This window comes from Drosophila biarmipes, unplaced genomic scaffold (assembly GCF_025231255.1).
Source record: "Drosophila biarmipes strain raj3 unplaced genomic scaffold, RU_DBia_V1.1 ptg000024l, whole genome shotgun sequence".
Taxonomy (NCBI): Eukaryota; Metazoa; Arthropoda; class Insecta; order Diptera; family Drosophilidae; genus Drosophila; species Drosophila biarmipes.
Genome location: NW_026114541.1, coordinates 696,539 through 712,583, shown reverse-complemented (window position 1 = coordinate 712,583; position 16,045 = coordinate 696,539). Strand labels below are relative to the sequence as shown.

At 45.9% G+C, this 16,045-nt stretch overlaps 1 protein-coding gene across 1 annotated transcript; it reads left to right on the top strand.

Annotated features, from left to right (window-relative positions):
- The first annotated feature begins 14,761 nt into the window (after positions 1–14,761).
- LOC127012158 (protein GVQW3-like) lies at positions 14,762–15,516 on the top strand. Its single transcript, XM_050890376.1, has 2 exons — positions 14,762–14,935; positions 15,028–15,516. Exons 1-2 carry the CDS (start codon positions 14,762–14,764, stop codon positions 15,103–15,105), a joined length of 252 nt encoding a protein of 83 aa, XP_050746333.1. The 3' UTR covers positions 15,106–15,516.
- Positions 15,517–16,045: the final 529 nt, after the last annotated feature.

Below are 16,045 nucleotides of genomic sequence, written 5' to 3'. Positions count from 1 at the left end.
TTTTTGGTTAAGCTTACATATAAAGTGAACTGTACAAAGTTTTTACAACGTTATTCGCGAGGGTTTTGTTTTGTTGTTAGCTGCTGTTGCTATTGCCGCTGGCTGCTGTTGTTGTTGGCGACGCCTTTGGGCGTTGCGGCTGGCGATGTTGTAGCTGCTGGCTGCCGATGCTATTGCCGCTGGCTGCTGTTGTTGTTGACGACACCTTTGGGCGTTCCGGCTGGCGATGTTGTAGCTGCTGGCTACCGATGTTGTTGGCGTTAACTGGCGTTGTTGTTGGCGCTGGCTGCTGTTATTGTTGGCGCTGGCTCCCGATGTTGCTGGCGCTATTTGTGAGGGGTCAAACGATTTACCCGCCGGTTCGTCGTCCCTCTCTGCCGGATAGTCACTGACGACTCCGTTCGGGCCCGCGTCTTCTAAAGTGGCCGTGGCTTGCGTTGCTATGCGCCACAGGTGGGAGGAGTTGTCCGATGCCATGTCTGTAGGGGAGAACCGAAGGGTATTAGTGCTTTGTTTTAACGATTACTAACTGGTTTTTAATTGTTTAGTTAGTAATCATGGGGCTACAGTGGCACTGAGAGCGTTGAGTTCCCCTAGGGAAGTGTAACGTTAGGAAGGCGCATCCTCCAGTAAGTGGCCCCACTGACTCAAAAATTGGCTCCTGTCGCAGTGTTCCTGGTTGGCTCTCGCCTCGGCCAGATCTAGCGTCACTCCGCGGCTTGTTTGTGGCAAGTTCGTTGCTATTGTGCCGTCTTCGTACGGCCTTCTGGAGCTGCTGCTGCGCTGTATGCTCCCGCCGTCTGCGGGTATCCTTGGATGCTTCTCTGCTGCTCTCGTCTTGATGTGCACATTTCTTCGTGCTGGCTTCTCCGTTGCTTGCCGTGGTTTCTGTATCTCTGCTGTTGCTGTTGCTCTGCTACGCGTTTTAAGCTTCAATCGATCGCTAAACTTGCTACGCCATCTGAATGTCTTCGTTGTCGTCCAGTCGTCTGGGTACACCAGACTATGGGTTTCTGGCTCGTTGACTGCTTCCTTCAAATCTCTACGGGATGCCGTTCTGCGTAGCCTGCTCTGGGTATGTTGCAAGCGCACTATGGTGGGAGAAAAGAACTTAATTACTTTGTACTTTGTACTACGCCTGTACGAAGACCAGCCCGTAGCAATTCCGCTTTCGCTTCGGGTGAACGTGGCGCTTGGCTTGGTCCTGGAGTCACTTCATCATACAAGTACCCTGGGAGTCGTATGATGCCGTATGTTGGATCTCCATTCCCGCCTGCTTGCAGAAAGCTTTGAATGAATGACTCGTAAGTTGTGTCCCATTATCGTAGACAAATGTTCGGGGATTACCAAAGTGACTCAAAATCCTCTCCCGAAAGGATTTTTCGAGATGCGCCGAAGTAGCTTTTCTCAAGGGGACCAACTCAACCCATTTCGAAAAGGCGTCGAAGAAGACGAGCTCTTGGATCGCGGAAGGGGCCCAATAAAATCGGCGCAGACAGTATCGAACGGCTCGTTAATCTGTCTGGTGAACATTTTACCCGCCGGTTTGGTTTGGCTGACTTTGAACCGTTGGCAAGTGTCACACTTGCGGACATACCTGGCCATATCGCGGAAAAGACCTGGCCAGTAATATCTTTGGGCGATCCGGGTGGTTGTCTTCCTGAAGCCGATATGTCCTGCCGTGGGCTGGTCATGGCATTCCGACAGTACTCGCTGTCCGTGTTCCTTGGCCACGCACAGTTTCCAGGGCACGGAGTCTTCGTCGTCAGATCGGGATCCGATATGCCGATATAGCTGTTGGTTCTCGTATGCGTAGTCCGGGTAATCTTCAGGCCTGTCCTGAACAAGTTTCAGCATCCGCTGGTACCATGTCATCCCGGCTTATCATCCTGGATCATCTGAAGTACTTCCAAAGGCTGTCGAGAAAGTGCGTCTGCAACAATGTTCTGGCTCCCGCGTTGATAGGTGACGTCAAACTGGTACTGCTGCAGTTCCAACGCCCAGTGCGCTATGCGGCCGGTGGGACTATCAATCGAGTTGAGCCACTTCAAGGCGAGGTGGTCCGTTATCACCTCGAATCGATAACCTTCCAAGTAGCATCTGAGTTTCCTGATGGCCCATATGATAGCCAGACACTCCTTGTCTGTGGCGGAGTAGTTCTCCTCGGCGGCGATGAGGCGTCTGCTGGCGAATGCGATGTCTCCTTCTTTTCCCTGGATTTTCTGTGTTAAAACTGCTCCTAGGCCGATGACGCTGGCGTCTGTTTGCAACACGAACTTCTCGTTGAAGTCGGGGCAGGAGAGAATCGGCGCCTCCGTGAGTTTTCTTTCGAGTTCCTCGAACGCATCTTGCTGCTCCTGCTCCCATTGCCATTTCTTTCCTTACTTGAGTAGCAAAGACTATGCTGGCAAAATTGGGTACACATGTCCTGTACCATGACGCGTTCTCTAGACATCTCCTCAACTCCTTGCATGTGTGGGTGGACTCAGTTGCCGTACTGCTAAAAACTTGTCGAGATCCCTCCTCACAAGTCCACCAGGCTGCGCTTAAGGAGACTGCATTTCCTCGCGTTGAGACGAAGGTTCGCCTTTCGTAGCCGTCGGAATACTTCTTGAAGATGCTGCACATGCTCCTCCAGAGTGCATCCGATGATGATATCATCCAAATACGCAAACGCGTTGGGCTCCATGTTCGGTCCTATGACGCTGTTGAGCGCCCGCTGGAATGTGACTGATGCTGAGTGGAGGCCAAACGGCATCACTTTCCATTGGTACTAGCCCCTCCCGGGGACTGTAAATGCTGTGCACTCGCGGCTGGACTCGGCTACAGGACTTTGCCCGTATCCGCTCCTAAAATCGAGCGTCGATATGTACTTGGCATGGCGCAGACTCTCCAAAAAAATGAAACCGATACTGGAACCGGAACCGATTCGTAATATTTTTTAGGAACCGGAACCGAACCCGGAATCGTTTTGCGATTTTTCTTAGGAACCGAAATTGGAACCGGAACCGCTAACAGATTTTTATAGGAACCGAAACCGGAATCGGAACCGGTATTCCAATTGGTTTCAGTCCCTGCTCATTTCACACTCCCGTCAATCCTTCGAATTTGGACAATTCCTCCTGTAGGAATTTGTTTACCCAGGGTTCTAATTCTTCTTGCTCGGTGTTTGCTGTGATTACGGCTAGTGCTCCTCCAGCGTCAGCTGTGTACCCTGGTCTGGCTGGGGAAGGCGGTCGCCCTTCCTCTACTGGTTCCGCTGAAAAGGTAGCTTGATTCCATCGAAACGGATTATTTTGCACGGCGTTCTCGTCTAGAGGCCCTAAAATACTGCTGGTCGGGGTGGCTTGTATCTCCTTATCTGGATCGTTGCGTTTGTCGCGTTTGTTAAGAGAGGGGGCATAGCTAAGTCGTTTATTAGGAGAGGGTTCAGCTGCAGCGAAGCGCGGCCGCATTGGAGAGTGGCAGACACGCCACTGAGGAAGTCCATCCCCAACAACACGTCTTCCATGATCGAAGGGAAAACTAGCAGTGGAAAGGTGACCCAACGTTAATCCAACCGAACTTTGGCTACCAGAGACTTGGTTATCTCCTTGCGAGAGCCTTTCGCCAGGCTGACAAGAGTGTGTAGCGACCGTACGTTGTGTGGCGTCCCTACACGTTGAACAACTCGTTCCCTCACGAAGCTTCTGCTAGCTCCGGTATCTGTAGTAGCGTTAAACTCCTGACCCTCGATTTGCACGTGCGCGATAATTCTGTTCGACTGAACCTCTAAGATTTCCCCTCATTCTGGGAATTCCTGTAGGCAGTCTCCGTCCGTTTCCCAGCTGGGTACGACGGCAACACTCGAGAGTGCGTACTCCTCTGCGACCACAATCCCAACAAAAGAGGACTCTCGGATTGCGACATGTAGCTGACCGGTGACCCTCTTGGGCACCATTCCTGCAAGCAAGACTGAAATTCCCCACTCGAGGAACTGATTGTGGAACTGTGGCTAGGGTGGGTGGTCGTCTGGCTGGTCGTGCGAAATTCTGTTGACATGTTGGTGATGCTCCTGCATACGATGGGATCTCGTATGGTGGCAGAAAGAAGTCAAGAAACGCCCTCTTGAAGTTCGCCCAAGATTATCCTAGACGCTAGCTTGTGCGAAACCAGTGCTCAGCTGTATCCGTCAAAAGACCAGGAATGGACTGCGGCATCTTCTCCACGTCAACTTCGTATGCGGTGGCTCGTTCCTTAAGGTGTTGGATGAAGGTGACAGGGTCCGTGGTTCGGTCAAAAGTGATTCCCCAATTCTTCAACTTCTCCGCTAGCGTGGCTGCTTGACCGGATAGATCTCCGTGTCTCCGACTACATCGGCGGCACCTCTACCTTCCGGTGCTGGCACCTGAAGCTGCGTTGGATCCGGTGGGTGTGGGTTCGGAGTCGGTGAACGCTGCTTCCTATCCGTTAGGGTGGCTGAAATTTCCGCGTCGCATTCCTGTAGCCGCTCGGAGTACGGAGTGAGAGAAATAGTTTATTCGGTGTCTCCAGCGGAGTGAAAAGGGTCAGCGGTAACGCGCATTTGGTCCTGGCTCATAACATTCGCTTCGAGAAGGCCGAGAGAGAGAGGATCGATTATGGAGACAACTTTTACCTAGGGCAGAATTTATGGCCTAAAATCTAGGCATTTGTTCTGAAATATTTATATTTATGCGTGGCCAGCTTAATTGTATTATTTTCCTACGAGTTGTATTAAAATCAGGCGAGAAAATAAATTTATTAGAGCATTTTTATTTCTTGGTTCATGTTTTCTTAGTGCTCACAGGTTAACGGGCTAGGTTAGGTCATGGTTATATAAATTTTAGCCCACTCTGGGTGACGCCGCATCGAGGCCTTCGAGAGATTTCTAATTGCACGAGACTCTCGCTGGCCAAAATGCGGTTCACTCCACTCACTCACCCAACTCGCTCTCACGCACACACATACGCGTGAATCCGGGTGCTCCGCCGCTGGTCCTGGGCCGGCACACTCTCCTCGAGGTCGTCTAGGTAAACTCCTTCCTGGGTCACTTGGCACAAGTCACTCGACTGTCTTTTGGCGGGAACGCGAAAGGCTCTCGTTGTCGCTCTTCTTTCGTGGCGTTTTCAAGAGTCCCCTGCTCGCACTTCTGATCCCGTGCGCCGCGTGTCTAAGAGTGAAGCTTTGCCCCCGAGTTTTGTTCAAGTTTACGGCTGCTCTGAGTTTTTCCGCTTCTTGAAGTTTCGGTTTTCCTTTTTCGCGCTCTTCCCTTGGCGTGTGCCAATTTGCGGGGCTAGTTTTCCTGCTCGATCGCATGTCCTCTCTCGCTTGCTCCGGTGCGGCGCTGCTCACGCGAGCACTTTTCGTGGTGAATAATTCGTCGCTCTCCTGGTGTGTGTGTGTGGCTACTGCTGATGCGAGAACGGAGGGGGAAAGATAAACAGAGCCTATCGCTTGGTCTTAGCTAAGATAATTATTGTGTACCAATAAAACTAAAAATCGTACAATTTTTGGTTAAGCTTACATATAAAGTGAACTGTACAAAGTTTTTACAACGTTATTCGCGAGGGTTTTGTTTTGTTGTTAGCTGCTGTTGCTATTGCCGCTGGCTGCTGTTGTTGTTGGCGACGCCTTTGGGCGTTGCGGCTGGCGATGTTGTAGCTGCTGGCTGCCGATGCTATTGCCGCTGGCTGCTGTTGTTGTTGACGACACCTTTGGGCGTTCCGGCTGGCGATGTTGTAGCTGCTGGCTACCGATGTTGTTGGCGTTAACTGGCGTTGTTGTTGGCGCTGGCTGCTGTTATTGTTGGCGCTGGCTCCCGATGTTGCTGGCGCTATTTGTGAGGGGTCAAACGATTTACCCGCCGGTTCGTCGTCCCTCTCTGCCGGATAGTCACTGACGACTCCGTTCGGGCCCGCGTCTTCTAAAGTGGCCGTGGCTTGCGTTGCTATGCGCCACAGGTGGGAGGAGTTGTCCGATGCCATGTCTGTAGGGGAGAACCGAAGGGTATTAGTGCTTTGTTTTAACGATTACTAACTGGTTTTTAATTGTTTAGTTAGTAATCATGGGGCTACAGTGGCACTGAGAGCGTTGAGTTCCCCCTAGGGAAGTGTAACGTTAGGAAGGCGCATCCTCCAGTAAGTGGCCCCACTGACTCAAAAATTGGCTCCTGTCGCAGTGTTCCTGGTTGGCTCTCGCCTCGGCCAGATCTAGCGTCACTCCGCGGCTTGTTTGTGGCAAGTTCGTTGCTATTGTGCCGTCTTCGTACGGCCTTCTGGAGCTGCTGCTGCGCTGTATGCTCCCGCCGTCTGCGGGTATCCTTGGATGCTTCTCTGCTGCTCTCGTCTTGATGTGCACATTTCTTCGTGCTGGCTTCTCCGTTGCTTCCACCTTGATGCGGGTATCCGTGGTTTCTGTATCTCTGCTGTTGCTGTTGCTCTGCTACGCGTTTTAAGCTTCAATCGATCGCTAAACTTGCTACGCCATCTGAATGTCTTCGTTGTCGTCCAGTCGTCTGGGTACACCAGACTATGGGTTTCTGGCTCGTTGACTGCTTCCTTCAAATCTCTACGGGATGCCGTTCTGCGTTGCCTGCTCTGGGTATGTTGCAAGCGCACTATGGTGGGAGAAAAGAACTTAATTACTTTGTACTTTGTACTACGCCTGTACGAAGACCAGCCCGTAGCAATTCCGCTTTCGCTTCGGGTGAACGTGGCGCTTGGCTTGGTCCTGGAGTCACTTCATCATACAAGTACCCTGGGAGTCGTATGATGCCGTATGTTGGATCTCCATTCCCGCCTGCTTGCAGAAAGCTTTGAATGAATGACTCGTAAGTTGTGTCCCATTATCGTAGACAAATGTTCGGGGATTACCAAAGTGACTCAAAATCCTCTCCCGAAAGGATTTTTCGAGATGCGCCGAAGTAGCTTTTCTCAAGGGGACCAACTCAACCCATTTCGAAAAGGCGTCGAAGAAGACGAGCTCTTGGATCGCGGAAGGGGCCCAATAAAATCGGCGCAGACAGTATCGAACGGCTCGTTAATCTGTCTGGTGAACATTTTACCCGCCGGTTTGGTTTGGCTGACTTTGAACCGTTGGCAAGTGTCACACTTGCGGACATACCTGGCAATATCGCGGAAAAGACCTGGCCAGTAATATCTTTGGGCGATCCGGGTGGTTGTCTTCCTGAAGCCGAGATGTCCTGCCGTGGGCTGGTCATGGCATTCCGACAGTACTCGCTGTCCGTGTTCCTTGGCCACGCACAGTTTCCAGGTCACGGAGTCTTCGTCGTCAGATCGGGATCCGATATGCCGATATAGCTGTTGGTTCTCGTATGCGTAGTCCGGGTAATCTTCAGGCCTGTCCTGAACAAGTTTCAGCATCCGCTGGTACCATGTGCATCCCGGCTTATCATCCTGGATCATCTGAAGTACTTCCAAAGGCTGTCGAGAAAGTGCGTCTGCAACAATGTTCTGGCTCCCGCGTCGATAGGTGACGTCAAACTGGTACTGCTGCAGTTCCAACGCCCAGCGCGCTATGCGGCCGGTGGGGCTATCAATCGAGTTGAGCCACTTCAAGGCGAGGTGGTCCGTTATCACCTCGAATCGATAACCTTCCAAGTAGCATCTGAGTTTCCTGATGGCCCATATGATAGCCAGACACTCCTTGTCAGTGGCGGAGTAGTTCTCCTCGGCGGCGATGAGGCGTCTGCTGGCGAATGCGATGACTCCTTCTTTTCCCTGGATTTTCTGTGTTAAAACTGCTCCTAGGCCGATGACGCTGGCGTCTGTTTGCAACACGAACTTCTCGTTGAAGTCGGGGAAGGAGAGAATCGGCGCCTCCGTGAGTTTTCTTTCGAGTTCCTCGAACGCATCTTGCTGCTCCTGCTCCCATTGCCATTTCTTTCCTTACTTGAGTAGCAAAGACTACGCTGGCAAAATTGGGTACAAATCTCCTGTACCATGACGCGTTCTCTAGACATCTCCTCAACTCCTTGCATGTGTGGGTGGACTCAGTTGCCGTACTGCTAAAAACTTGTCGAGATCCCTCCTCACAAGTCCACCAGGCTGCGCTTAAGGAGACTGCATTTCCTCGCGTTGAGACGAAGGTTCGCCTTTCGTAGCCGTCGGAATACTTCTTGAAGATGCTGCACATGCTCCTCCAGAGTGCATCCGATGATGATATCATCCAAATACGCAAACGCGTTGGGCTCCATGTTCGGTCCTATGACGCTGTTGAGCGCCCGCTGGAATGTGACTGATGCTGAGTGGAGGCCAAACGGCATCACTTTCCATTGGTACTAGCCCCTCCCGGGGACTGTAAATGCTGTGCACTCGCGGCTGGACTCGGCTACAGGACTTTGCCCGTATCCGCTCTTAAAATCGAGCGTCGATATGTACCTGGCATGGCGCAGACTCTCCAAGATGTGCGTTATCCTTGGCAGAGGGTATGCATCTGGAATAGAATGGGCATTTAGTTGTCGAAAGTCTACACATAGTCGCATCTCTCCGGAAGTGAGATAACGACAAGTGAGATAATTTGTTTTGTTTGTACTATCATAGTACATGATGATATATACATATGTTGTCGCAATTACTTTTCTACGCGATTATACATTAAAAAAATGAAACCGAGACTGGAACCGGAACCGATTCGTAATATTTTTTAGGAACCGGAACCGAAACCGGAATCGTTTTGCGATTTTTCTTAGGAACCGGAATTGGAACCGGAACCGCTAACAGATTTTTATAGGAACCGAAACCGGAATCGGAACCGGTATTCCAATTGGTTTCAGTCCCTGCTCATTTCACACTCCCGTCAATCCTTCGAATTTGGACAATTCCTCCTGTAGGAATTTGTTTACCCAGGGTTCTAATTCTTCTTGCTCGGTGTTTGCTGTGATTACGGCTAGTGCTCCTCCAGCGTCAGCTGTGTACCCTGGTCTGGCAGGGGAAGGCGGTCGCCCTTCCTCTACTGGTTCCGCTGAAAAGGTAGCTTGATTCCATCGAAACGGATTATTTTGCACGGCGTTCTCGTCTAGAGGCCCTAAAATACTGCTGGTCGGTATGGCTTGCATCTCGTTATCTGGATCGTTGCGTTTGTCGCGTTTGTTAAGAGAGGGGGCATAGCTAAGTCGTTTATTAGGAGAGGGTTCAGCTGCAGCGAAGCGCGGCCGCATTGGAGAGTGGCAGACACGCCACTGAGGAAGTCCATGCCCAATAACACGTCTTCCATGATCGAAGGGAAAACTAGCAGTGGAAAGGTGACCCAACGTTAATCCAACCGAACTTTGGCTACCAGAGACTTGGTTATCTCCTTGCGTGAGCCTTTCGCCAGGCTGACAAGAGTGTGTAGCGACCGTACGTTGTGTGGCGTCCCTACACGTTGAACAACTCGTTCCCTCACGAAGCTTCTGCTAGCTCCGGTATCTGTAGTAACGTTAAACTCCTGACCCTCGATTTGCACGTGCGCGATAATTCTGTTCGACTGAACCTCTAAGATTTCCCCTAATTCTGGGAATTCCTGTAGGCAGTCTCCGTCCGTTTCCCAGCTGGGTACGACGGCAACACTCGAGAGTGCGTACTCCTCTGCGACCACAATCCCAACAAAAGAGGACTCTCGGATTGCGACATGTAGCTGACCGGTGACCCTCTTGGGCACCATTCCTGCAAGCAAGACTGAAATTCCCCACTCGAGGAACTGATTGTGGAACTGTGGCTAGGGTGGGTGGTCGTCTGGCTGGTCGTGCGAAATTCTGTTGACATGTTGGTGATGCTCCTGCATACGATGGGATCTCGTAGGGTGGCAGAAAGAAGTCAAGAAACGCCCTCTTGAAGTTCGCCCAAGATTATCCTAGACGCTAGCTTGTGCGAAACCAGTGCTCAGCTGTATCCGTCAAAAGACCAGGAATGGACTGCGGCATCTTCTCCACGTCAACTTCGTATGCGGTGGCTCGTTCCTTAAGGTGTTGGATGAAGGTGACAGGGTCCGTGGTTCGGTCAAAAGTGATTCCCCAATTCTTCAACTTCTCCGCTAGCGTGGCTGCTTGACCGGATAGATCTCCGTGTCTCCGACTACATCGGCGGCACCTCTACCTTCCGCTGCTGGCACCTGAAGCTGCGTTGGATCCGGTGGGTGTGGGTTCGGAGTCGGTGAACGCTGCTTCCTATCCGTTAGGGTGGCTGAAATTTCCGCGTCGCATTCCTGTAGCCGCTCGGAGTACGGAGTGAGAGAAATAGTTTATTCGGTGTCTCCAGCGGAGTGAAAAGGGTCAGCGGTAACGCGCATTTGGTCCTGGCTCATAACATTCGCTTCGAGAAGGCCGAGAGAGAGAGGATCGATTATGGAGACAACTTTTACCTAGGGCAGAATTTATGGCCTAAAATCTAGGCATTTGTTCTGAAATATTTATATTTATGCGTGGCCAGCTTAATTGTATTATTTTCCTACGAGTTGTATTAAAATCAGGCGAGAAAATATATTTATTAGAGCATTTTTATTTCTTGGTTCATGTTTTCTTAGTGCTCGCAGGTTAACGGGCTAGGTTAGGTCATGGTTATATAAATTTTAGCCCACTCTGGGTGACGCCGCATCGAGGCCTTCGAGAGATTTCTAATTGCACGAGACTCTCGCTGGCCAAAATGCGGTTCACTCCACTCACTCACTCGTCTCGCTCTCACGCACACACATACGCGTGAATCCGGGTGCTCCGCCGCTGGTCCTGGGCCGGCACACTCTCCTCGAGGTCGTCTAGGTAAACTCCTTCCTGGGTCACTTGGCACAAGTCACTCGACTGTCTTTTGGCGGGAACGCGAAAGGCTCTCGTTGTCGCTCTTCTTTCGTGGCGTTTTCAAGAGTCCCCTGCTCGCACTTCTGATCCCGTGCGCCGCGTGTCTAAGAGTGAAGCTTTGCCCCCGAGTTTTGTTCAAGTTTGCGGCTGCTCTGAGTTTTTCCGCTTTTTGAAGTTTCGGTACTCCTTTTCTCGCGCTCTTCCCTTGGCGCGTGCCAATTTTCTGGGCTAGTCTTCCTGCTCGATCGAATGCCTCTCTCGCTTGCTCCGGTGCGGCGCTGCTCACGCGAGCACTTTTCGTGGTGAATAATTCGTCGCTCTCCTGGTGTGTGTGTGGCTACTGCTGATGCGAGAACGGAGGGGGAAAGATAAACAGAGCCTATCGCTTGGTCTTAGCTAAGATAATTATTGTGTACCAATATAACTAAAAATCTTACAATTATTGGTAAAGCTTACATATAAAGTGAACTGTACAAAGTTTTTACAACGTTATTCGCGAGGGTTTTGTTTTGTTGTTAGCTGCTGTTGTTGTTGCCGCTGGCTGCTGTTGCTATTGCCGCTGGCTGCTGTTGTTGTTAGCGTCGCCTTTGGGCGTTGCGGCTGGCGATATTGTAGCTGCTGGCTGCCGATGCGATTGCCGCTGGCTGCTGTTGTTGTTGGCGACGCCTTTGGGCGTTCCGGCTGGCGATGTTGTAACTGCTGGCTGCCGATGTTATTGGCGTTAACTGGCGTTGTTGTTGGCGCTGGCTGCCGATGTTGTTGGCGCTATTTGTGATGGGTCAAACGACTCCTCACAGAAGATACGAAGGAAATAATTGGATCACTTTTTCAATCGGAAGTGGAAAAACTTCTTCACATCAATATGTTGTTTTTAGAATATTTTTGGACATTATATATACATTAAAAATGTTTCAAGGTAATTTTATTAATTTTTTTGTCTCTTTTAAACAATGAAATAATTTTTTCATACTTCGTTTCAAAGGCTAATGACCTCACAAAGGGGAAATCAGAAGAGGGCGCAATTTTTCTGCAATGTTTGTTTAAATTTCTCCGGAACTGAGGAAGCTGCATTGAAACACAAGACGCTATGCCGTAGGAAGGTCTCAAAGATGCCGCAGCCCCAAAATAATACTCTGGAGTTTACACAAGTTCAACATCAGCTTCAAGTTCCATTCGTTGTCTTCGCGGATTTAAAATGCCTTTTGGAACCAAAGAAACTTGAAGTGAGCCCCAAATTATTCAATCTTAATTAGAATATTCCAATATCATACGACTATTATATAAAGTGTACTTTTGATTTTAGACTAGATAAATTTGTTTAAGAAACAGGAATAAATTCAGGAACCAGTTTTGTAAAATAATTAATCGAAAATCTTACAAAATTGAGTATCGAATACTTTCATAAAATAGTTCCTATTAGAATGACTTTAGACGACCAAAATATATTTGACAATTTTTTGAACTGTTTTATTTGCTAGAAAGTTTTAGGGACTGATAGGGTTAGAGATCACTGTCATTTCACAGGTAACTTTAGGGGTGCAGCTCACTCTAAATATAACTTGGATTATAAAGTAAACAAATTCATACAAGTATTTTTTCATAATTTTTTCGAAATACGACGGTCATTTATTTATTCAAGAACTAGGAAAGATTCCCGGTAAAATTTCCATAATACCAGTTAATAAGGAAAACTTTATTTCTGTTCTGAAAATAAATAACAAGTTTTGGTGGAAATAGTTTTGAAATTCGTTTTCTCGATACCTATAGGTTCATTCCCCTAAGCTTGGATACCTTACCATCTAATTTAATTGACGATCAAATGATGCTGCTAAGTCATTTTTCACTAATGATAAAGAATTTTAACTAACGCGCAAGAAGGGTATATTTCCGTATGAATATTTAGATTCCGTTAATAGACTTAAAGAAACTTCCCTTTCACCAAGGGAAGCATATAGTAATTTAATGGAAAGGAAATGCTCTCAGGAAGATTATGATCATGCTCTTAAGGTTTGGTCACAATTCTCATGTTCAACTCTAAAAGACTACTCTGAATTATATTTGAAAACTGATGTATTTTGTTTTATAAGACATTTTTTAAAATTTCCGAAATATTTGTATGCAAATTTATTCACTTGACCCAGCTCAGTATTTTACGACACCAGGTCTTTCTTGGGAGGCAATGTTAAAAACCACAAATATTCAACTTGAATTGCTGACAGATATATATATGTATAGATTTATTTAAAAAAGCATTCCAGGTGGTTTAGTCCAATGTTGCTTGTTAGTACATGGGAAGCTCCGGATAGCAACAAAACTGGACGTAAAGCACATTGTGCCAAAACTTTAATTTCAAAAACCAATTAGTTTAGTCCAATCTTGCTTGTAAGTACTTGGGAAGCTCCGGATAGCAACAAGACTGGACGTAAAGCACATTGTGACAAAACTTTAATTTCAAAAACCAAAAAAATAGTGCAACTAAAATTAATGAAAAGTTCTATGCAATTCAAATGAAAAGATTGTCCCTTCTATTTAATAAGCCCATTTATTTAGGACTTGCAGTATTAGACTTATCGAAATGGAAAATGTATGATTTTCATTATCAATATATGAAGCCAAAGTTTCAGGAAAAGTTACTAGTGAATTATATGGATACTGATGCATTTATATATACAATAAAAACTGAGGATATAATGATATTCGTAATGATCTTGAAACCAAATTTGATACATCGGACAATTCAGACGAAAGCATTCAACTCTATAACTTCAAAAGAGTTAATAAAAAAGATGATAATTTTAAAGATGAGCTTAACGGTAATCTCATGACAGAAGTTGTAGGTCTATGTTCAAAGGTTTATTCATATAGAATAGATCAAATTGAATCTTCACACAATAAAGCAAAGGTAGTGAGTTCACGAAATCTTACAATTGAACACTATAAAAACGTTTTATTAACTGGCACCCCTTTTTATGGAAACAAAACAATGTTTAGATCAAAAGCACACAAAATAACAAAGTAATAAAAATGTTCGTTGTGGCAAAGATAACAAAAGAACACTTAATTTTAACGAAACACAATTTTTAGAGACATCAATAAAACATCAGAAAATTATTTAAAAAGATATTTTAGAAAATTTTGAATGGTTAGAAACTAATTTACTTTGCCTAGTTGAGATGATACATAACAATTATAGTAACGATGGAGATCTTTAGATAACCTTTAGTTGCAAAAAGAACACATTGGAAAGGAACTATTTATAAATCAATTAAAATGGAGATGTTTTATTATGATCTAGACTTTGGAAAATATAAATAAAAAAAATTTTTGATTTTGTAAAAAATTTATTTATTATTTTTAAATTTATTTAAATAAAGATTGTACAAAAATATTATTAAACTAAGTATTAGATTAGCTGAATATAAAAAATATGAAATTAAATAAATCACTGCTTATACTACAAAATGTCTTCCTTATTTATCCATCTTGTCTTTGAAAACCCCAGTCACTTAACTAAAAAATTATTTCCTTTTCGCCTTACAACTTTTTCAACTAGGTATGTATGGGGGAATCATTTTTTTTAGTTCTTTATAGAATCCGCCCTGAATCGGACTACCATGTAAATCTGCGAGTAAGTATGTTTTAGGGTAGGTATTCTTCACCTTTCTAATTTTAAAGATTTCAGTAGTATTGTTTGGTGTACGAGGTGTGTTCAAAAAGTAAGGTGACTTTTCAAATTTCGCGGGCAACATATTTTCGATTATCGATTTTTTTGTTTTGTTATGTTGGTACACTCTTCCCTAACATCTGTACCAAGTTTCAATTGAATCCCCTTTTTTGTTTAGTTGTGAGAGGCGTAAAGGTAACAAGTTGTTTTGCGTGCTCAGCGATTTTTTGCTATCGAAAAATATGGATCAAAGGATTTGGATCAAATTTTGTCTAAAAAATAAAATGAAGTGCTCCGAAACACTTGATATGTTGACAGTGGCATACGGTGAAACTGTTCTGAGCAAAAAAAATGTTTACAAGTGGTACAAACTCTTCCAAGATGTCCGGGAAGATGCCAATGACGAGCCTCGCTCTGGACGCCCAAGCAAGCATGGTTATGATATCGAAACCAAAGCTAATCGTCACAATGGAAGAGCCCAGGTGAGCCAAGACCGAAAAAAGCACGCCAAGTTCGATCAAATGTCAAAGTTTTGATCACTGTATTCTTCGATTACCATGGCGTGGTGCATCAGGAGTTCTTACCATATGGTCGTACGGTCAATAAACAGTATTATCTGGAAGTTATGCTCCGTTTGCGAGAAGCAATATGAAAGAAACGTCCAGAATTGTTGAAAAACAGTTCATGGCTTTTGCATCACGATAATGCCCCTGCTCACTCATCTTGTGAGAGATTTTTTGGTCAAAAACAACACCACAATAATGCCTCAGCCGCCATATTCACCGGATTTGGCCGCATGTGACCTTTTTTTTGTTCCCAAAACTAAAAAGACCTATGAAAGGACGGAGATTTGCAACGATTGAAGAGATAAAGACTGCATCGCTGGAAGAGCTCAAGGCTATACCGAAAAGTGCTTATGGGAAGTGCTTTGAGGATTGGAAAAACCGTTGGCATAAGTGTATTGTATCTGAGGGGGATTACTTTGAAGGGGACAACATTAATATTGATAAATAAATTAATAGTTTTTCTTGAAAATACAAAGTCACCTTACTTTTTGAACACACCTCGTATACCCTTTCTCAAAAACATGTTTATATTGACTAATACGAACGTGGTCGTCCTTACGGAATTTACTTGAAACAAATATTTTTAAGTGATTGTAAGACGTTTGTTTTTCATTGGAAGAATTGACATTACTACTTATTTATCATTAATAAATTAATTGCTTATACATATCTATCCACTTATATTTTCCATTAACACTAAATTAGTTCTTTAAGAGTTCTAATGAAACGTTCAAAAATAGATGCCTTTAGAGAACTAAAGGTTGAATAATGATTTATCCTATAACTTTTAATTAATACTTTAAATTTCGAATTAAAGAATTCAGTAATATCATCAGTTTGCAGGTTTTTTGGTGTCCCATGACCCTATTTAAATATTCTTTCCATGGCTTGAGAAACATCAGTAGCACTCTTTCAATCAACCAACCAACCAACTCATTTACTATTTCTCGCTCAATCATATTTTTCTTATAGGCTGAAAAGTGATCTATCTCAATTGTGGGTTTTTTCGGCAATGATATTGGGTTT